The sequence below is a fragment of the Colias philodice genome, chromosome 9, assembly GCF_061535455.1.
Source record: "Colias philodice isolate Cphi_HAF_F1 chromosome 9, ilColPhil1 Martin Lab GWU primary, whole genome shotgun sequence".
NCBI lineage: Eukaryota > Metazoa > Arthropoda > Insecta > Lepidoptera > Pieridae > Colias > Colias philodice.
Genome location: NC_143094.1, coordinates 4,589,790 through 4,614,490, shown reverse-complemented (window position 1 = coordinate 4,614,490; position 24,701 = coordinate 4,589,790). Strand labels below are relative to the sequence as shown.

Sequence of the window (24,701 nt, the reverse complement as noted above, 5' to 3'; positions counted from 1 at the left end):
CAAGATACAGAATTTGTGTGTGTTAAACGCAGTGTATATCTTTACATCGATTATTTGTAACTATCATTTCTGGACACGTGTGCTTTTGGTATTATAATGTTATAGATTATATTATAATGTGATTATTGTATTTGGAGAAATATATTTTAAGGATCTTTAGACTTATTGTACTAAGTAGGTATCTTTCTTTTTTAAATTAATTCTTCTACTCTACATAAGTTGTAATGGGTGCAGCCGAGTTACTGGTTGATATTATTGTATTAAGTGAATGTAGGTTATAACTTATAATTATGATTAAAATACCAACTCCGTCCATGATAGATACTCCCAACTCCTATTTCCACGCAAAAAATCATCAACATCGGTTCAATACTTTTCGATTGAAAATATTATTCATTTATTTTCTAGTAGGTATCTAATATTCGATTTTTATTAGATAAGCATTATTAGGGATATAATATTCAAATAAGTAATACTAGTGATTCAGTACATACATAATATATCTACTAAACTGCATTGTTTAAAGTCGGCTAGTTCACACATTCACTTTCACAACACATTGCTAAGCCGGTAGCTCTTTGTTTTGCGATAATTACAGCTAATAGTGTTTCACACATGAATGCAATATGGTTTGAAACTTCATTATGAAATACAAGATGAATTTGTTCTGGTTTTGATGTTTGGCTGTTAATAATTGATTGGCATTTAATTTTGCACCCTTCGTTCTAAATGAACCCAATTATTATATAAATGTAGGTAACGTAAGCGTATCACGGATCGTTCGATAGGAAATAAGAACATGATTATAGTATTTTCTAGTGTTTGATTTTACGCGAGTATAATTATTATAGGTACATTTAGAAAAAGTTGATTTAACGGATTTTAAACGCAATTATTCGTTAAGATTTATTCGAATAAATCGCGTTTAAAATCCGTTAAAACATCTTTAATTTTTAAACGTGATTATAATTTAATTATATTTTTATGTATTCAAAATTTAATTACATAGATGAGAAAATATTTCAGATACTTTATCCATCAAATAGGTATATTGAGTATGCAATAAGTAAAATTAAAGTTAAAAATGGAATGCCACAATGATTTTCATTTAGCTAGCAAAACCAATTACATCCACTATCGAGTATGCAGGTCGTAAAACAGCATTCATTGATATCGTTGAGAGCGAGCGTCTATAATTATATTGCGACGTTGCCGCACCGGCCGACAGCCGACACTGCTCTCGGCCTCTCGCTTGCCGCAACGCGCAGTCTCGCTAGAGCGCGCCTCAGTGTACAACGTTGTTACGCGACACAAAATGGATTCCAGCTCAAATAATTCCGAGTTGGGCTGGCCGAAAATGGAATACGACTCAGACGGGGAACGGGAACCCACCAAAACTAAGGTCGACAGACCGCATTGGAATTCGGAGAACACTATGAAATTGATAGAAACAATGGAACGGGAATGCAAGGAATTGTGGGACACGAGTCACCCGTTGAACAAGGTTAGAACGGCGCGGCAGACGAAGTACGAGTATTTGGCGAGCATGTTTGGGACGACCGCCGAGGAGATAAGCAGGAAAGTGCATAATCTGCGGACGCAGTTCAACAATGAGCTGAGGAAGATAAAACGGAAGCAGGGTGGGGTGCCGGAGGTGAGCGGGTGGGAGTACTTCGACGCCCTCCTGTTTCTGCAGCGGGCGCCGCTCGTCGATCCCCTCGACACGATAGAGGCTGTTAATCTCGAGGTAATAACCGATATTATGATTGCGTCATAACGTTTTGACACATTAATTGATATAAAACGTTTGTAAACGTCACGTCGGTAATGACAGGCGGTACAATAAAAACTGTTTGCTAATGGATTTGTTTTGTAATCAAGTTTGAAATATTGACTGTAGCTACCTTTGCTTTTATAAATACGTAGGTTAATTAACATATTATTTCGATTATAATAAATTGAAGGAGTAAAACTAAATAAAAAACAATAGGAGTAGGTAGATTATTTGTTTGTTAGGTATAATATTATATAGAAAAGTATATTTTTAAGCCACATACGTGATAAGTTAATTATTTATTGTTAAAGCATTAATATACCTAATAGATAGATGTAAATTATACGTAGGTACTTAATAGGTATCTACGCTGTTTTATTTTGACCTTGAAATAGATGCTAATTATTAAGGTGGAAATAACATGCCTGTATATTTATTGAAAAAAAAAATTAAGGCACTATGTATACGAGCAGCCACATACATGATTACGTCACGATGTGTCAAAACCGGTGTTTCGGCTGGCGTAAACAAATTGCGTCAGACACTCGTCTAGTCTTGTCTCTGACATTATCTCACTCTGACCCACTTTATCGCTTCGCAATTAAATGTATTGGGTTATAGGTTGACAACTAGAAGTTGTTTAACATTCTCTTTGACGTCTTATCGCCTACTGTGATATGTTCTATTTGTATGTTAATTTGCAACTGATAAACATGACAATTAATCATTCGCGAATGTCCTGTTTAAAATAGCACCAAACTTTTTATCTATTAAAAGCAATGGCCGTTTAATTGGGCATTGATAAATGTTGATAAAATCTTCATAGTCTCTTCAACTATTAATTATCCGTAGAAGTTGTTATCTATGCCACCATTATCTAGCAGAACTAGTTTTTATTGGTATAAGGAATGATGGAATGATAATCCAGTTCAAGGGCATGATCTAATTTAGGTAAAACTGTACATTATAGGGCGTGGAATTTGGGGGTAGTGGGGGGTGGAGAGAGGGTGGGTGGGTACTAGGAACTTCCCCTGTAAAGGGGGGGGCGCGAAAATTAATAGTTTTCGAGATATTTACAAATTAAGTTTTGGTCCGCCTAAAGCAAAGGGGGCGCAAAGTAAGGACTTAGAAAATTTTTGATCTAAAGTGAAAATTGTATAGGAATCATAAAATACATAATTTTTATTCAAAACGCTAAAATAAGCATGTTTTATAAAAAAAACTTTTTCTCTAAAATATAAAATGGCCGAGATATTCGCCCTCAAAGATTGATGATATAACCTAACCTAACCCTTTCCCTATCTCCTCATGTCTTTTTTATATTGTCTCAGACACTGCCTTAGCTCCGGCGCTACGGGAAGTGCAGCCCTTCCGCCCTTGCGTGACAAAGCACGGTCGCCCGTACTCCACTTCGCAGCTTCAGCTTATTGGTCGCCTTCGGCGACCAGCCTCAGCCGCTCCGCTCCGCACGGCTCCCGAGCTTTGTCACGGCGGGCGAGGGCTGCTCTCCCTCCGCGCCTCCGGCTTTTTACATACACTCTAGGGGTAGGGCAGACAAGACCACGTGGAATTCGGGGTTGACAGCTTCGGTTCTGTGGCAAGTCTTATGATAATGCAATGCTTATTTTAGCGTAACGTTTTTTAGCTAGATTCGGACTTTCGCAGCTTAATATTGAATACATAATATTCCATCATTGAAAAAATTTACATTTTACAATCCGTCATGTATCTTGGTAATTATCAAGTTTAGAGAAAAGTTGCCCCAACAAAACATGCTTTTATTAGCGTAATCTTTACGATAAAACAATAATAAATAGGTGTTATAATGATACCAACTCCATCAAAAATTTTCTAAGTCCTGCGCCCCCTTTGCTTTAGGTATTTTTTTCCAGTTCCACATTGATCTGAAGCAATTAATATTAATTATTACTTTACAATAATAGTTTTCAATACTAGTAATATTGCATTAGCTCTTTGATTTGAAATATGACAGATTTAATGTAATAGACCTGTAGTTTTTTTTTTTGTTTGAGTGGGAATCGCCCTAAAGTCGCTTCTGGCACTCGCCGGCCGCTGCCGCGGCACGCTCGCTTCGCTCGCTCGGCTCGTGCGGCAGTTCAAATGTTAACCTAACACGCTCGTCGCTTCGCTCCTCGCTACCTATTTGTATGCTAAAAGTAAAAGTTTAATAGTTTTGTACAGTTTTAGGGCTTAACAGGAGTACGCACGAAACGATCTCGACTGAAAGGCAGCAAACGAACGGTAACTGAAAATGACGTCGTTATTGTTTTGTTCCATGGTACAAAGCGTACAATTAATATTGGACAGCGCTAGTCGTCCGCTAAACGGATGAATAAAATAAATTAGTCGTCCGATTACCGGATGAATAAAATAATTTAATCGTCCGATAACATCTATTTATCTATATAGTTAGGTTATCGGGGTTTCTTTAGAGAACTGCCGCACGTATTATAGGTTTTTTGTGGGGGGAGGAGGGCACACGTAGGTATTTGATTTTTTTTTGCGCGTCGACGGAGCCCCGCTTTGCGGGGCTCCTATTTCTGTGTAGTTTTTTTTTTTAAAGAAACCTAACCTAACCTAACCTAAACTAGACTTTTTTTTGCGCGTCGACGGAGCCCCGCTTCGCGGGACTCCTATTTCTGTGTAGTTTTTTTTTAAGAAACCTAACCTAACCTAACCTAACCTAAACTTGATTTTTTTTTGCGCGTCGACGGAGCCCCGCTTCGCGGGGCTCCTATTTCTGTTTAGTTTTTTTTTTTAAGAAACCTAACCTAACCTAACCTAACGGCTAACCTAACCTAAACTTGATTATTTTTTTGCGCGTCGACGAAGCCCCGCTTCGCGGGGCTCCTATTTCTGTGTAGTTTTTTTTTAAGAAACCTAACCTAACCTAACCTAAAGGCTAACCTAACCTAAACCTAACCTAACGAATTAAGGGCGAATATCTCGGCCATTTTTGATTTTAGAGAAAAGTTGTTCCTATAAAACATGCTTATATTAGCGTAATCTTTACGATAAAACAATAATAAATAGGTGTTATAATGACACCAACTCCTGTTACAAAGTCCTGCGCCCCCTTTGCTTTAGTCCAACCCAACTAGCTTTAGTGTTAAAAGGTTATCTATTAATCCGAATAATCGGACGATTAAATTATTTTATTCATCCGGTAATCGGACGATTAAATTATTTTATTCATCCGGTAATCGGACGACTAATTTATTTTATTCATCCGTTTAGCGGACGACTAGACACTTCGATTAATATTTTTGTTAAATTATAAATTGTGAATATTAATTATTTTATTTTATTTAATCTATTTTACAAAAACTATACTTAATAATAATTATTTTTAATGTTGTTGTTAAAAAATATACAAATTTCATAAATAAAATTTAAATTATAATATTTTTTTTGTTAGATAGAAATGTTTTACCTGAAATGAAACGCGTTTGACAATCGCTGTAGGTCAATTTGACACTGTCATAACAGTAAGTTCGCGTTTCAAAGATAAAATGGAGTAAAATTTTCCGATTTTCAAAAATTCGTGACTCAAAAACAAAAAGTTTTCGCGCTGTGAAATTTCAGATTTAGGTTCCATAGGACAATAGCTAACCACAAAAAAAATTACGACTCTCAACTCCACGCCCTATAATTTACAGTTTAGCCCTAATTTAAATTGCAGGAATGTCAAAATAAGTAAAATCCATACAATTTTTTATTAGGTACATTTAACTTTATTTGAGTAGAGTAATTTTAATAAATGAATAACAATTATGTAATTAAGACATTTATTACAATACAATATACATTTTAGCTCGCAGAATTCCAAGCAGACGAAGAGATAGAATTCGGGGCAGCACGTGCGCGGTCAACAGCGACGTTTTCGCCGAAACACCGCAAGCCTGCGATCCGGGTACCCGCGAACATCCCCTCCTCCCACTGCGAAGTCCGCGTGGCCCCGCTGCCCCCCGCCGCGCACCCCATGATGTGGCCCGAGGAACCTAAGCCGAGGATCAGGCCTGGCATTACGCCCGATGAATGTCAGGTATGCGACGTTTTATGATGCCCTGGTAGATTGTGTAATTTATGCAGTGGTAGCGGATTGGAATTAATTAATGCTGTAAATAAATTATAATTGATTATGAAGATTAATTTGAATTTATTCCTTTTATAAATTGAATGAATATACATGGATACTGTAAGTGTAAACTTACATGTAATAATATACTTCTATGTTATTATTTTTGCGTATAATTTAAAACATAAAAAGAGGGTACATTAAAATTATTCCTTGACATATTATAGTAAATAAAAAACAGCACTCAAATATCACTACATAGTATAAAACAAAGTCGCTTTCCCTGTCCCTATGTCCCTATGTCCCTTTGTACGCTTAAATCTTTGAAACTACGCAACGGATTTTGATGCGGTTTTTTTTAATAGATAGAGTGATTCAAGAGGAAGGTTTATATGTATAATAACATCCATTAAATAGTGGAGAAGTACTGTTATTTTTGAGGTTTCTAATGGGATGTCGTAAAAAATTACATTTTTTCCGCTTATATTGCAAACGCAGGCTGAACCCTACGAGTTTTATCAAAATAATGTACTAAGTATTATACACATTGAAAAGGTCTACAGAAAAGTCCGCGATGGTATATGTCTATCTCTTATGGATAACCCACAATAACATTTTTTTGTCATTTACTTTTTACGACAAATAATAGCTAATTTTCGAAGCGATTTTCACCAATACAGCATTAATCCTTAACCAATTAAATACCTTGAATACATTGTTCATTTAATATAGATCTATATGGCCCTTTACACCGTATGATTTAAGTGAATATTTTCGAAGATATTACAGATTTAAAAATTGCGGGACGTAGCATTTGCGGCGGTAGGTACCGGCCGGCCGGGCCGCTATGTTTTTATATATACAACGTTCACAGTTTTTCTGTAGTGTATTTAGTATCAGCATTGCACCCGTGCGAAGCCGGGGCGGGTCGCTAGTTTCTCTATAAACTACATTAATTAGTTATTATAAATTGAAATTTCTTTATTTTTAAGTCTAGGTTTACAAACAATACCATCGCGATCGCGAAGAGAAATTCAAACCTTTGAAGAGTACTTATGAAATCTTTTTTATAGTCGAAGTTTTAAAGTTCACAAGAACACTACAACTTTATGATAGGTACCTGCTTAACTTTTGATCAAAAAGTTAGAACGGAATTTTAATATGCTACTATACCTACAATGTAATTTCGTTTAAAACATCAAAATATTAAGTTTAGATGATTTAAACAAGTTGCATAATGCAAAGAGTAGAGATTTAATGAATGTGTTGAAATTTAACTCAAAAACTACAATGGATATAAAATAAACTTTTACCTCTACTTCCGTCTTTACCGAATATCATCTACGCAATAATTTATTTATTTATCCCGTGTCAACCTTGAAGCCTGAATCCATTACAAGTGACCATTACATTTAAAGCTCGTATAAAATAATTGATCACCTAAAAGCACGTCCATACTAATAATATTGTAAAGCTGAAGAGTTTGTTTGTTTGAACGCGCTAATCTCAGGAACTATTGGTCCGATTTGAAAAATTCTTTCGGTGTTAGATAGCCCATTCATTCGATATCATCACGCAAAGACCAACAGGAGCGGAGCCACGCGAGTAAAACCGCGGAGCGCAGCTAGTTTTAATGTATACCTAATTGAAAAATATATTTTTCCAGATATTCGGAGACTTCGTGGCCTCAGAACTACGCACGCTGCGTTCAGCAGAGAATCGGAAGCGACTCAAGCGCATCATACAGAAGGCAATATTACAGATTGGAGAGGAAGAAGATGTTAATATTATACGATCTTGAAGGAATCATTTATAATATTAGTTATTTTTCAAGATACAAATGATTTTTGTTGTATGTACATTCTACTTGCAAATCAATGACGTCAAACTCGTTGTTTCGTTTTAAAACTGAATTTTCTTAAAAAATGGTGAATATTTAATTTAGTTATAATTTCTTTGTATTTTCAATAAATTAAATAATTTTAGTTGTACTAAGAAAAATTAATTTTATTTTTTGTGATATTTGTGTATTCTCCACATAATTGTATAATATGTATTCCTTATAATTTGAGTAGACCTAATTGTATCTAGTAATACATTGTAATGTTATTATACTAGTGTGTAATTACTGTAATATCGGTAGCAATTGTTGAATGCCAATCATTCGATTAGGTACAATAATTATCTTTTGGCAATGTTTCTGGTCTTAGATAAGTTTTTATTATATTAAAAAAACATAATATAGAAATATGTATTAATTTATATTAGCTGTAATTAGCTTAAGTGCGCATTTTGTATATAATCTGAAATAAATAGTATGTGATACAAAGCAAGCGTTTGATTCAATATTTTCCTTCGGAAAATTTTCCTATTTGAATAAAATCTTCCCAGTCAGAAAGTAGATCCATCGTCCGGTGCGGTGAGGCGGCTTGAGACGTGTTCCGTTCATGCCGCCAACGGGAGGGAAGAGCAGGCAAACCACCTTTCCTGTTCTTGGCTTGCGCCTGGCCTGGAGATGGGCTGCCGCCAAGGGGGTCGCGGAAGAATTCCAACCAATACCCGCGGCCCCATCATTAAAGCGGCTCGACGGAACACAGTGGGGTTTTATTCGGTAAGAATCCGACATAACCACGGCTCCTTCCCCGGGGGCAGTGGGTATCTTTGGAAGATTTCCCTACTATAAAAAAAGGTATGTGCTAACTGCTAAGGCAAACTAAAAATCTAGCTCGTTTCTAAATTTCATACCGAATCGATTAGCTGTTTCCAGTTCTAGAAAGAATAACAAATATTCATTTAGGATATTCTTATTTATATATCAAACTTCAAAGATTTGTATATTAGACAGAAACCAAATCTTCAAAGGGGTGTTATAGTACTACAAGCATTCATTAGTGGCAATTTTCCAAAATCTGTAAATATTGATAAAGCTTAATGCTTACACACCCCCATTACCCGCAAGGGTTAGCTTGATATCAGTAAAGCCCGTAGGTAGACTCAAATGTCACCTAGTTTCTTACACCTTGCCTCAATGACTCGCTAAGATACATCGCGCCCCGCCGCGGTCGGTTACATCTTCAAAGATTTTCAATTTCTTTTAAAAACGCGAAATGCGCTTTTTATTTTCACAGAAAAGTATCATAGGACTTTTTAATAAGTCGTCTAAATATACCGTCATCTATTTTTCAATAATTTAACGAGTAGATTGCCGGAAGAGCTTACATGAAAGATCCTAGCCAAAGATAAGAAATTTGCGGTTTAAGTTTCATTGAGAATTTATTTTATTTCTTTGTCATTACGATTAATACTTAATCAATAATCTAGCTATGAAGCAAATTGTACAACTTAAATCAGTTACATTTCAATATCCTTTGAATATTGGTCCTTCGAGACGGAAAACTGCATTTAGATGGGAAGTAAATGGTAATATACGGTGAAAGTGATTTTTCCGTAATGTATCAATGTCGAAATCTGTCGTGCAATAACCTCAGGTGAGGGAGAGGCCGGAGGGTAGCTAATCACACGGTGACGACTGACGAGGGTGTGTTACTGGTAAATCAGTTAAATATTAACTTTACTGTTTCTACTGTTATACTACTACTTTAATCCATAGTGAGTATATTTGACTTATTATTTTGATTAACTCTTATATTTGGCTCAAATTAATAAAATAGGTTATGGTTAAAAAGAACCCTACGTACTTTATAGGGCAGCAGAAGTGTCTTATGTGACTTCAAATTGCAAATATGTAATATTATTAAAATGGTCCTGTTTGTGTTTTTATTTTCTCCTACCTTTCTTCTTCTCCTACTCCCTCCTCCCTCTTGGCTCTGGTCTTGGAAAACTATAATTATATACCTACATGGCTAACGTACCTAAGGTTACCCTTGGACAAATATTAAAAAACCTACTACGGTAAAGATGTTAGCTTTCTCAGGATAAAATAATTTGTATAGTCGGTCGAGTTCGTTATTTGTCACTTACTTACATAGACTTAATTAAATTTCAAACAGATCTGTTACGAAAACCTCCCGATTTTCGCTCAAACATTGAAATAAAATTTCAATCAATGCGGTTTTCCATAGATATTGGAGCGAATTATTAAAAGTCGAATCAATAGCAGACTGGGTGCTCCATTGTTCGCTGATCCCTGATCTCTTGTAGCGTATTTATTGTTGTTTTGTATTCAAATATCAAATATTCTGCCATTGAAAGAGAAATACATTTTAATTGTTTGTGGAATTTGATTGAGCCATTTTTAGTTATAATAAATGTAGATTTTTATTTACATTTAACAATGCTGATTTTCGAAACTTGTGAGAGTCGTTTCTATGTATTTTGTTTACTGATTGTTTGATCAGCGCTCGAACAATATATATGTATATTTATTGTAGGATATTTCTAGCAATGATTAGTAATTAGTAATTAGTAATGTACGCAAATACAAATTATTCTTGGATTTGACTTTCTTATTAACTTTATTATAGAGTGTGAAGTCGTGACGTCATATTACTGTGAAATCAAATTAGTTATAGCCATGTATCGGTTTTTGATAAGGCTAGGTGTGATTCTGTTTGATATTAAATAAAAATTGAAGTTAGGTAATATTTTTACATCAGTAAGATTTTTGTTCGATATTCATAATTAATTATCTGGTAGTCCATATAGTACCCTACCTATAGTGATAACTGAAAAGCAAAATTAATTGGTCCCAGTAATTCATTAACCATCTTAATTATGGGTATTTTAGTATGAAAAATAAATATGTTAATAATTCTTACTTACCTTTATTATGATATTTCAGTCAATAAACAAGTTGATTATTATTAAAAAAACAAAATACCCGACTGCACACTACATATTTTTTTAAAGGGAAATTTAGAAAAAATATTATTATGTCTTTATCCCGTTGGACTTTTAGGATAAAATGTATCCTATGACACTCCCGTAATCAAGACAAATCTAACGATACCTCATACATCAAAACCCATCAAGCCGTTTAGGCTACAGGTGGTCACAAAGGAAAAGACATACATACATACTTACATACACTCGAAAAACATTACCCTCCTTCTTTGGCAGTCGGGTAAAAAACATGCACACAAACACATTTTAAACAGAAATTGCTTATGTTTGCGTTTCCAAGAACTAACAGGGTTGTATTATTTCCACACCATCTCGTTCTAATGACTAGGAAAGCATGACGCGTTAGAAACTAGGAAGTAAACGTTATGTCAACAAGACAGCATGCGGCTAACGATAATGTCACGTGTTTGTGATTAATCGTGGGTTGTTACAAAACAACTGTCTTTTGCAATGCTACGTTTGTATATAAATATATTGTGTGGGTTTCTTTTGTTTTTAATTTAAAACTGTAAATAAAGCTCATAATTACCTCATTCCCTTTTTTGCGACTACGTACCTTTTCGTTATTTTCCTTCTGTATAATTATTGTTGTCGTCGCTACAGGCTACTATATTAAAGTAAAATAAAAGCTATGTAAATTGGTACCTTTTGAATTTTGATTAATGACTACTGCTTCTGTTTTCTGTGAGGGTACTTACAACTATAGTATATATAATGTAGCTTCATCTGAAATAAATTGTTCAATTAAGCGAAGCAAGTGTTTAAGAAATAAAAAAAATGTCATTCCTTTAAATCGTTGTATCACTTACAACAAGTTTACAACTCACTTTAATCTCAGTACTTCAAGACCTCAGATTTGGGCCTATAACACCAAAGGTTACCACAGTTTTTTTTTCACTTCATAATCTAAATTATCATAATCACCAAGCAGTCTTTTCACACCACATTTGTCAAGGATTAAATCTTGGATATCAAGCAGGATGTTTTTTTATTGCAACCCCGACAATTGGAGCAGGCGATCCGCTTGTGTACGGTAGGTGATAGGCGATAGTTGCCGCCTATGACAATTCTCAGCAAGGGAACACTGCGAATGTTATTGCGGTTTTAATATACTTTTAAAGTGAGTGCAGGCTTTTTGCTTGAACTTTTTGCTTTGTCATACTGGTTGGGGAACACGGTTGTTCCACCAAACTATGGTTCGAGGTCCTCAATTGACACTATCAAATTGCATTACAAATTAATCCCTATTGTTTCTGTAGAGATAGAGTAGGCTTAACGAAATATATCTATTTATGAAATTATAACTACATATTTCCAAACATATTTTAGATCAAATATTAGCATTTGAATGCTAGTGTTTCTGCGGAGAGCAGGGAAGCCGAGAGCCCATATATTTTTCCTTACCCTTCCCAATCGTTTCCTCTTTTTCCGTTGTCAATGCTTTATTATGCCATATCTATTTCAGTCGGCAATTTCTTTTCGTAGGGAGTCTGCAAATGTTCACGGGCGGTGATGAATGATAATCGTTTATTATCAGGAGTGAGAACAGCTTTATCATCCAGATAAGTACGTTTATTATACAAGTTTCTCAGACAAATTTAGCATAAATAGGGAAATTAAATACGAATTGTAGATGCATTATTTAATTTTATGTTTTACAATTTCTATCACATCATTTGAAGCCCTTTTAAGTGATGATACAAAGGACAAAATTTGTAAAAAATCACCCTATAACCTATATTTGAACTATTATCGTAAGCAGATAGTTATATTTATCATAAAAAGCAACTTCTCTCGTCTTTCAAATAAAACATTATCCTCCTAATCGGATTAAATCACACTGAGTACGACAAGCTATGTAAAAAACAACTGAATTATAAACTTCGGACGAAGCCATAGCAAATTACCAGAAAATCAGAAACCAACGAAGATTACTCAACGCTGAAAAACACCTCAAATCCTAACCGACTGCGTATTATCAAAACTTTAGCAATCACGTACACAAACATTGGTTAAAACGTCCCTAACATCTGTCGATTTCTCAGGTCCCCTACAAAGGAAGCGCAAAGGGTTAGACAAAGACAACATATTGAGGAACCCACAGGAGTGAAAGAGACAACCGGACCGGAACATTAACGGGTCGCTTGATGGTTCCTGGGCTAAATGAATGGTAAGGGCCAAAGTACGTAACATTGAATGGTCTGATTGCGAACGGGACAGGAAGACACGTTTGCTTGATGTGAAATTAGATGTGATAATGCTAAAAATAGAAATAAAAAAATTATACGTCCAAAAGAACATTTAGTAATGTTTAAGAAACGAATGGTACTGGAAATTAGAGCAAGCATTTTTCAGATCTTAAAATACAGTAGAATAATTCAAATGAACTACTTAATAATTAATTAGTCACCCAAATACAATACGTCTACATTACACATTCAAATATGCTTACTGTTACCTATTCCAAGCTGTTATCGAAACTAAAATATAAATTCTTGCCTGAATTACATAAACTAAAATAGTATAGTTATGAGAAGCATTGCCTGTATGAAAGATCTCTATAGCAGTAGCAAATAAACATTAAAATCTTAGCAGTTGATGATCCTTCTCTAAACTTATCAGTACCTAAATCTAAGCTATTTGCCTCACTGATTTCAAGGTTTCCTGAATTCATCGGTACATTTCTTGAATTTGATCCGTACTCTATAGATTCACATTCAATTTTAATTGCAATTTGTTCAAATTATAAAACCTCAATCGTAAATAGTAGATAATTAATTTAACGACAAAAAGTTAAGCAACGATATCGTTCACGTGATAGGTATGAGTTTCTATAAAATATCTCCTTTTTGTTGCGAAATCGAACGAAGCACCCCGAAAAAGAAAAGAAATTGGTCAGTTATTCATAAAATAGGGTTCAGAAGAAGTTTGAAGGTTTTGAAGATAATCTTATATTGGATTATAAATATCCAATGGACACAATTCCGGCAGCTATTGGCGCAAGATAACTTGTAGTGTGGCTAATAAATGGGTGACGATAATTATTAACATCAGGTGATACGCAACCTGTACATGCAAATAAAGTCTTTGAATTAGGTGACGAACTTTTCAGGATATTTATCAATTTTAACTATTATTAAGAGTCAAAGAAGAAAAATAATTATGGGATAAGTACATGCATTTAAAATAGTTTATGTGATTTTGGATAAATAAAAAGTATCGATTTTAGAACTATTAAACTGAATTCAAAAATTCTTTCACCAACAGGGAATTTAATTATTTCTTTTATCTTTTACAAAAGTTTATTTATATTTTCATTCCGGCTTTATACAGGTTGAATCGGGCGAGAGATAACATAGAAATTTAAACTGAAATCCAGGTACTGTAGGTTGTTTATATTCTTATTACCTTATCATAGCCATAGCCAATTCTCTTACAATATCTCTCTTAATCAAATTTAACACTATATTTTTCTAAAATTTAAAAATCTTAACACTGCTCTTCCCAAATTTATAAAATAATTTGACCATATTATCACAATCATGCACTCACAATTAGAAAATAAGTAACGAATATGAAAAACAAAGTAAATAAAGGTTACGTGGACGATAAATTACCACCTCCCACTGAGTATACCCACCGCCCACCCACGATCCCCTCTCGACAATTTTGCGGGATTCCAAGAATTCAATCAATAATATGACTAAGCACTGTAGGTATATTATTTGTGTAATAAATAATGCACTCATATCACTTCATAACCTATAAATATACAGCGAGTTATGACATAAATATCATCACAATTTTTGCTCCTGTTCTCAGCGGTGTGCTTCTGTTTTTGCCATACCATACCCTCTTTATAGAAGTTTTAAATTTAAAATTGACATAACAATAAAGACATTAACAAAACCAAACAACCGTCAAAAGATAAACAACAAAGATAACCTGAAAATCGAACAAATAAAAATATCGAGTCGATAAGAGTGACATTCCTACATCCCGCCGACAGCATCGTGCGACAGCTGGCGACGTGCGACGGAAGATCTCTTCCCGAGCTATGTCGCCCTGGTACTTGTCACCAGATACGATTGAGCATTTGTCGCCTGGATTAATTAACTTTTTTTAATGTGACCATGTTCTACTTTTTTTCCCACGATCTTAATGACAACTTTTTGTTCAGAGGGAAAAAAACGAGATTTCTCAACATAAGTCATTTTTCTTCTACAGATACAGGACGTGACAAAAACCGTTTGTAATGGTGGTTCCATTTTTATGTCATTTTTTCCCTTTTTAATATTGGAACAAATTGCGAACAATGGCATAACTGGTGAAAAAATTAAAAGCACTTCACCTGGTTTAGAAATAGATAATTTATGGCATAGCAAAACACGTTGTATTTGCCTTATTACATTTTTGTGCAAATGAGCAATAAGAAAATAATAATATGCCACATAAATTAATGGCTTTCCTATAAATACATATTATATTTAAGTTAATGTCAAACACGCGGTGAAATAAGTGATGTGCCTGAATCTAATTAAGATAATAATACAAAATTGATATGTAATTTTTTAACGCAAATATGGTTCTTACTCCTAAGGAATACTAACTCAACCATCGTTTTAATAATTTACTACTATTAAAGTGTTATTTTTATGTCTTTAAAATTTTACATGTAGGTATGTCATTTAGAAATTTGGTATTTATTGCGTTCATAAAGAATAAAGATAAATAAAGACTCCAACAGTTATCCCTAAGATTTAAGAAGTAAAGTCGAAAGGACAACTTCTCCCGGCTCCCCGATGCCCGTACTTTTGTTAGTTTTCGAGTTTTACTGAAACAAGCGGAGTTGTTTCTTGTTCGCAACTCGAACTTTCGACGTGAATGCGTCTGCGAAGTTTCGCTGTTCAATATTTATGGCACTTCATATAACTTTGCTCGTTATAATTATTGTGACATAAATCCGTGCATTGAGACATTTTTAGTATTAATTGGTAATCATCTCAGAGTTCTCTTAAAACTAACTAAATCAGCTCAATCTGAAATTGTAGATTGGTACGAATGTTTGCTAAAGATATTTTTTTTAATTTTTGGCATATAGGTAGTTGTTACTTGTTAGGTAAGCGAGTACACTCATTTTAAAAAATAGACCAATTGATAAGTATTTCACACCACCAACTTTGCTATAAAATATTTTTATATCCCAACTCTCAAGTGACTTCTAAAAAAGATTGCTGTTTGAAATTCACAGCGATTTTTATTCCAATTTTATGATCTACATTTTAAAACAAAATTTACAACTAGTAGTAAAAACGTAACAAGACGTTTGAAACAAGACATGACAAATGTTTCCCGGCCATCTAAAGAAATATGTTCAACTCAAGTAAAACGTACTCAAAGACCACAAACTGTGACCAGATGAAGTCGGTAATTGACGTCGGCTGCCGAGCCATTTAGTTCACTCAAGCACTTCTGTAATCCCGATATCATAATCATACAAATATCAACTTTATCGTCTAGAAGTTATGGTGAAAAATGGCATGTTGGTTGCGGCTTGCGTCATTACGCGAAGGTAATTTGATGCCGTATGGTTAGAACTTAGAGCGGACAACATATGATTTATGTCACGTGTGGTGGTGTGTGTGTGTCATGTGACTGTGTTCGCTCAATAAAACGGCGCATGCGTGCTAGCGCCATCTGTTGAGGCTCAGAGCCACGTGGGCCGTGCGGCTGGGCGCACGCGCGCAAACATCGATCCTTGGGTTAATATTCATGCACATGACCCTTTGCGTCGGTTACCAATGTTGATGGTATGACGTTATCTTCGAGCTATTTACTGGATATATACTTGCGGTAAATGATAGCATGCGGTTTACCTTATGCCTACATTGTTGTTTGATAAAACAACGTGTATTTTTAATTTACCTTATAAGTACATAAGGATATAAGTATCTATAAAATTGATTATTAATTAGTAGTTATGAAATAAAATAAGTTAAATTTTGAATTAACAATAACAGTAAAGTTACCTAAATAACTAATAAGTATAGAAACAGTTATAGATCTAAATAATTTGGAAAATCCAAAAGTGCACGCCTCATAATTTTTTTTTAATAAATATTTATTAATTATTATTTTTGTTTATTTAATAACAATTAAACCACATCGAATCAGACCCTGAAAAATGAAAGGGTTCTATTCCTGAGCATACTCAAGCGTAAGAGAAAAAAAAAGACTCGATTAGTAAAGTATTTCGGTCGCTATCGTGTTAACAAGAAAAAGGATCCGCACATACAGACACACGGACGTCCAAGACAGAACTTTTTTAAACTGTTTTTTAACTAGTTTAAATAACAAAAATGACATCAAAAATATCATGAACGTTAAAAGTAGTGTTTTTTCTTAATATGTGTGTGTATGTATTATCTTACAAGTGCAATGTATGATACATAAAGACATTTTAAGTTTGAAAAATCAGATGTTTTGCGCGAAGTGACAGTAGTACCCACCTCAACGCTTCGCTTATGAGGCGTGCAAAAATCTAATATCTTCACAGTTCATATATAACAAACCAAAATCCTTCGTTGCGTCTGTCTGTCAACATAAACTCAAAAACCGCTGCACCCATCATTTCCGATTTTATTCTGTTTTCACCAATGGATAGCGTAGACAAAGCCGCGGACGGAATGCATCTCATAAATTAATGGAATATGTTCCACTGAAATGGCATACAGTCAATATATTTATTAAATTCAAAGGTTCTAAAAAAACACCATAGCATAACTTTATTACCAAGAACATTCTTTACAACTACCTACATAAAAACAACACTGTATACATACACATAACCACACATGCAAGAAATATATGCATAATTACAGACCCGCCCTTAATAAATGCATAATCGGTGTAAAACATGAAAGAAAAACTAGTCTAATATTACGTAACGTAAAGAATTAATTAACCATTGAACTCAGTTATGGAGAAACAAGAAAAAACTGGTGAATTCTATTATAATAAAGAAAAATAACATTAATCAACAGAGAATTCATTAGAATAGAATTTCCTGTTGACGAACAACTACAACAGCTTTAAAAAAAAATAAACAGCAATAATATTATGTATAAGTAAAAAGGTGTAGATAGCTGGACGTCAAAAAATGTAGCTAATTAGACAGTAGACACATTTTTTTATTTCTGTTGTCTCTATTTCGCGCAAAATAGTTGAATCATGCCATCTCACTTGCCTTTTGTGTGTGCCGATTTTGAAGATTGAATGTAGAATATCACTGGAAAACGGCCTCCGGGGAAGGACTAGGTATGTCAGATTCCAATCGACTTACCCAACTGTGTTCCGTCGAGCCGCATGACGTGAACGTGGGTGTTGTACGGAATTCATCTGCGATACCCTCAATGCGTACACCACACCTAACGATGGACTTATTCCCTTATGGGCTTATTATTTTTAAGCAATGAACAAAGGTAAAAGAATTTTAAAAATATAACTACAAACCTACAAAGTTTTTAATTCTTCTCTCTTCTCCATTGTAAGCAAATGGAGAAGACTAAACTGCCCTGGATCTCTCATCTTACAGATATTGATCTGATTTCTTACCATCACGTACGCAAAACATTACGCTCTATAAGAAATTAGCGATTTGTGGACTATTCTTACTTCTTAGTACCTAATCATGTACCTAATAGATTCTTCATCCTTGACATCAACTGTTTCAAGATAATAATATGTAGGTAGGACAACACCTGTGGAAGAATATTTAGTTTAATTTTAACTACAACCGGCATCGTCAATATTTCCAGACTTAAATTTAATTAAATTTTTCTAGAAAACGTTGAAGCAATTAGGTATCAAGGCAAATCCTAAAAAAAGGCAATCTTTTAATTACCATACTCATTGATTATTTTTCTGTTGTAATCTTTCTACCTCCCTAACTATACATTTATACCTACTACAGTACCTACACATCGTATTTATTTCATTATCCGCTTATGTGACACATAACTATTTTACTATTATGAGTTTATGATTTATCTATATGAGTTAGAAAAGTAGCTACTAGTTGCTAGGTCGCCTGATGGTTAGCGGTCGCCGGTCACCAGTTACCACTGCCCATGAACATTTGCAGAGGCATTCTGCAAGTGCACTGCCTTCTTTAGTGGATGAGAATTAGGTAATTGACGCAAAATGTACAGCACAATTTTACCAAAAGACAAAGTTTTTTAAAGGATTTTAACATTAAGTATATTATTTAACCCGACGAGACGCGGACTTCGGACTTATTAAGTTATTCGTACGACAGGGTTGATTAGGTACATAATGTCAAGTTTTTGTATAAATTGGTTGAAATACGTTATACGACAATGATTGATGTGGACGGATAAATCAAACGCCGCCGCGTGCCTTTTAGATGCAACAATACAATACCCTATACCTAAGTATGGTGTTATTTATTTATGTTCTTCTTATCTGTGAAGGTGCCTACAGAACCGTCTTGAATGTCATAACTAGTCAATCTTTTAAGGCAGATATTATAGATAGAATTTATAAGGCAGATATTGCTAATGCTCTCTTTTTACCGAATGGTAGATACCTAACTAATTATCTAGCTATTTAGACGGATACCGGCATTAGCTAGGTACTATTAAGTATTTGGTGCCGGCATGCAGTGTTCATAAATTTTATCAAATTCGATAGCTTACCTAGTTACCTAAATCATTTCATGCACCGTACGGCAGCGCTGTAGGTACAACATTTACTTAATTTAAAGGAATATCTCAATTCTCTATTAAAAAATAAACATCACCACATGCAACAGTTTTTTCCAAGATACCTACCTAATACGGCACACTTACCTTTACCTACTAGGTTATAATTACCAACTAGCTGTGCCCCGCGGTTTTATCCGCATTGCTTCGCTCCTGTTGGTCTTAGAGTGATTCCTTCCTCGATAAATGGGCTATCTAACACCGAAATAATTTTTCAAATCGGACCAATACTTCCTGAGTTTAGAGTGTTCTAACAAACAAACTCTTCAGCTTTATAATATTAGTTTTCCAATTACAACTCCACTTACCTACATAGGTAGTTGTAAATTGTACCTAATATAATCGCTGCTTTTTGTGGTTTGTGGCTATGTTCTCGCACAATCGCTCTCGTTCACACTTGTACTTCATAAACAACCTATTCAATTATGATGTTACTCTTATGCAACTCATGTCCGTAATTGTAATTAACAATGATATAAAGAATCATAATAATCATCAAATTAAAAATTCAAAAATACAATCCTATCTGCCTGAACAACAATGTCCCGCGCAATTAACCATAGACATTGGTAGCTGTCAGAAACGGATCATAGATTATTTAATGTTGCCAGTAAAGAAAAAGATAAAGATGTTTATTTATTAGTATTTTATTTAAAACAGTCAAATCACAACACATCAGAAATTGTTATAATTGATGGGATGGGAATTTTAAAAATACTTAAAACTAATTTAAAAATACCATCATTTAAAAATATTTTTAAACTTCCCTCCAATTCGCCCCATAAATAGGCGGCGGTGACGTCACAGGACCAGGGCAGCATAACCGCTCGCGTATGAACGGGACGAGCGAGGCCACGCCTACAGCCCCGCCCCTAACCCTTTACGTGACTTAGCATGCGTGGAACTGCAATTTCAATTTTAAATTAGTTTAAAAATTATAGTTTTTTTAGTTCTGGCATTTGAGACCACTTTTGACTAATAATGTAACGGAGTAAGAAGAGCGTTGAAGCGTCTAATGAAGGAACATTTAAGCTATTTATTTCGGCTTTAAATTAGCGTTTTTCTAGTTTTTAGGTATCTAAGGAAACTAAAATTATTTTATTTTATGCCAATTTGGCTAGCCTTACATCACATAAGCTCAATACAGTTAGACCGTACAAGTTTACAAAATTACATGAAATGATGAAAAAGTAGACTAGCATGGCACTTTGCACGCATGGCACTTTGCATTCGCATAGAATGCAGAGTTTAGGGATGCTTAGGGTGCTTTTCCACCAGAGATGTGCAGCTATGCTGCGAAAATACAATAGCTGCCGTGAAACTATATGTTCGTTTCCACTGATGCTAAGCTATACCTATAGAGCGCTGCGAGTAAGATGAAGATGTGTCGCCTCAACTTTTTTTTAGCTACTTAGCTATGCGAGGAAGAAGTTCGAGCTATGCGATGTATCTAACTATAGTACGCATATGTATGCTGCTATTAAGCAGGCAATCATAGCACGCATCCTTCCATAAAACAATCGTATCTTATGTCAATCCGTTTCTGCCTGTGCTTAGCTATATGCATCAATGAGATTGGTGGATATCGAACGCATCCACAGCAACGTAGCATAGCTCTCTGGTGGTAAAACTTAAAACACCCTTAGGATAGTTTATGGCTTACCTATTATGTTTCGTCACCTAGGTGATTGCGCATAAATGTCTTCATAAAAAAGTGAGGATTTTTATTATTATAGATACCTTCTTACTAACAAAAACTTGCTTGCGCACATTTATATACCTACTTAATAAAAGTTTCATACTCCAATATTTCAGTCTTCTTTTTGTAAAATAAATAAATAAATAAATAAATAACTTGTCCTAAAAACGCTTATTCTTTAGTTCACGCAGCGCCATCTAGCGACATGCGTGCGTAAACTTCTCTATAGCAACGCCCAGCAACTAGAACGCTACCAACTCGCGTTTTAATCTTTTTTTTATCATCATATTGGAACGTATGACGCCATCTATTGAGAACGAATGGAAATAATATTCTTGTTATTGAAGCTTAGTGTTAACGCTGTTTTAAGATTCCCTCCAAATTCCAATATTTGGAGCATTACTGTTTTCATAAATATGACTAGTTTTTTACGCACGAATTCGTTCGCGTAAATAATCATCATCACTATTTAACGCACCTAGCTAATTTTTTTCACCACCTGAAAAATCCATAAATTCAAAATTCATATTAATTTTAAAAGCGCCACCACCGTCTATAAACTTTTGCCGAGGCATAGGTAATATGATACGCCTCTATAAATGGAATATGCCGGCTATAACATGTCAGTCAGGATTTACGAAAAGGATAAAAAGGAAACGATTAATGAGGGGAATACAGGAGAAGACTGGTAGGAAGGATAAGGCATTAGGTGCAATGTGCACGGGTCTCCAAATATAGGTACCTAATCTACCTATACTAATATTATAAAGCTGAAGAGTTTGTTTGTATGTTTGTTTGAACGCGCTAATCTCAGGAACTACTGATCCGATTTGAAAAATTCTTTCGGTGTTAGATAGCCCATTCATCGAGGAAGGCTATAGGCTATATATCATCACGCTAAGACCAAAAAGAGAGGAGCCACGCGGGTGAAACCGCGGAGCACAGCTAGTCGTAAATATAATGGGGACTGAAGTTGTCAACGGCAGACAACGCTTAAACAACAACAACACAGCTGTTACAGTAGGTACCAACAGCATCTACTTCGAATTCGAATTGAAATCGTCCGTAGTGAAGATATTAGGTAGGTACCTATTGATAACTCTCAAAGCAATGCCTTATAATATAAAATGGAACTAAGGGCCGATTTTTCAATCCCTGGTTAAAACTTATCCTTCCACTAAAGTATTACACGATAATATTAAAATGTCACCTGTAAACTGTCAATTGCGGGCAATAAGAACACATTTTGAAATGGTAGTTTTATATGCTTTTCGACGAATAAGTTTTAACCAAGGATTGAAAAATTAGCCCTAAAGAAAATAAACAGTAAAAGCTCTTTTAAATTAATACCTACACAAAAAATAGTTATACTTCATTATAATTTTTAAAAACTAAAGCAGTAGGTACAGCAATACATAATTAAAATGAATAAGTAGGTGAACAACTAATTAAAGTATTATCTTGCACAATTTACTCATCTAAGTACCTATTTGTACAAGAAACATAAATTATTTCATAAATTCAAATTCAAATACCTATAAATTCCTTTTCCTAAACAAGACGCAATTATTCAAAATCCATCCACTTAACTATAAGGTAGAAAAGTGGGCGTGGTATGTGAGCGTTCCCGTGTAGGGGCGTGAACCAAATTATCCGTAACTGTTTGTCTGTGTTGTGCCCTAACCGCTAGACTGATTTGGGTGAATTTTGATATATAGGTAGATAAAATCTGGGAAAATTATATAGGTTTTGAGTTACTCATTTTTATTGACAAAATATTTAGGTATATCTAAAAATTTAATGGGTATGAAATAGGGATGAGGTACATAATAATTGTACCTATCTAATTAAGAAGGAATTCGCCGCCCGAAGTTATTTAATTTTGCAAAAAATAAGTAAAAAAAAAATACTTTTTGGTAATTGACTACAAGTCTACAAATGATTAAGCATTAGGTTATCACTACTAGCCGTAATATTTCTTATTAAAAGGTTCTGAACTAGAAAGGTATGTTAGTGCGAAAGTAATTAAATTAGAATTACATAAAACCAGGAATGTAAGGGGAAGGTTAAAAGAATGAAGAAGAGCAAGGAGAAGTTTAGAAAATCAAGCTTATACTAGGTAAAACAAAAACAGGGAGGAACCTTCCTATGAGAATAAATTCTAAGGCTTAAAAACATTCTAAATTCTAGTACCTACCAAGTACATATCAAGACCTCAAAAAAGTTAACAACCTATAAAGCCTATGAAGTTAACAACTCCTAACATACGAACTAACACTAAACAGTTGTATTTGTTTGTTCGAAACAAAATCCGAATGTTCTTCGAATCGCAAAGGCGTGAAGGGCCAGCGAAGGGCGGGGCGGGGCGGCGCGGGGCGGGGCTTCGCCCAGGGGAGGAGCAATGCGCAGACGCGCTCCTCGATACTTATGAGCTACGGGTTTGTACGGGATAATAATGTTATGTTCTTAATGAAATTTGATTAAATTAATTAATTAATTTATGTTTGGTGTATGGGGTTGAGTTAGTTTATGTTTATTGTACCTAAGAATTGTACCTAAGGTTTTAAGAAGATAGTAAACGTTAAGTTTTTTTTAACCTCAATATCACTACATAGTAGGTATAAAACAAAGTAGCTTTCTCTGTCCCTATGTCTCTTTATATGCCTGCTTAAATCTTTGAAATTACGCAACGGAATTTGATTATTCGGTATTTTTTAATAGTGTTTCAAGAGAAAGATTTTAGTAGATATACCTAATTATTTAGGTACCTACCTATTCCTAGGTTTTAGACTAAAGCCGTCGAAGCTGCGGGCAGAAAGTTAGTAGGTACCTAACTTACTTAATAATTGTAGGTAGGTAGGTAATAAGTTGAATTTGGAGATATGTAATATAAGAAAATTGTAGATAGTTATAGGTATTAAGTTTTGCATTTGAAATGGTTTAGGAGATTTTCCCTGAGTAACTTATATGTATTTAACATAACTTAGGTACCTACTCAGGGAAAATTTTTGACACTACAAAATCACCTAGGTACCTAAGACTGATGTGAAATAGGTCTTGTTCATAACGTCTTTTTGCGAAAAATGTTTAGTGATATATTCTCATTTCACTAAACTTGATCTAGTGAGTGAGAAGTACCTAACCGTAGTACCTACCTATAGGTATACCGTAGGTATAGGTAAGCCGAAGGTGTTTGTGCGACAAGGTACCTATTTGAAATGCTTTTTGATTTCACTTGTCAGAACAACTTGTCACTCACTAACTTGACAATTTCGCAGTCAGGTATATCGCTAAACTATTATTAGGTAGGTATATGAAGTCTAATTGGTCCCTCGTAAGTCATAATATGGTTGCTTGATTGGTTGGTTGGGTTAGCTTTGGTTTTTAAAAACGTACACAGGATTATTTGTCGTAAAAAGTAAATGACAAAAAAAAGTTATTGTGGGTTATCCATAAGAGATAGACATATTATACCATCGCGGA

The 24,701-nt window shown here is 34.6% G+C and overlaps 1 protein-coding gene across 1 annotated transcript; it reads left to right on the top strand.

Annotated features, from left to right (window-relative positions):
• Nucleotides 1-1,252: 1,252 nt before the first annotated feature.
• LOC149485767 (uncharacterized) lies at nt 1,253-8,196 on the top strand. The gene is made up of 3 exons (XM_089699006.1): nt 1,253-1,747; nt 5,610-5,840; nt 7,540-8,196. Exons 1-3 carry the CDS (start codon nt 1,316-1,318, stop codon nt 7,672-7,674), a joined length of 798 nt encoding a protein of 265 aa, XP_089555132.1. The 5' UTR covers nt 1,253-1,315; the 3' UTR covers nt 7,675-8,196.
• The last annotated feature ends 16,505 nt before the right edge of the window (nt 8,197-24,701 follow it).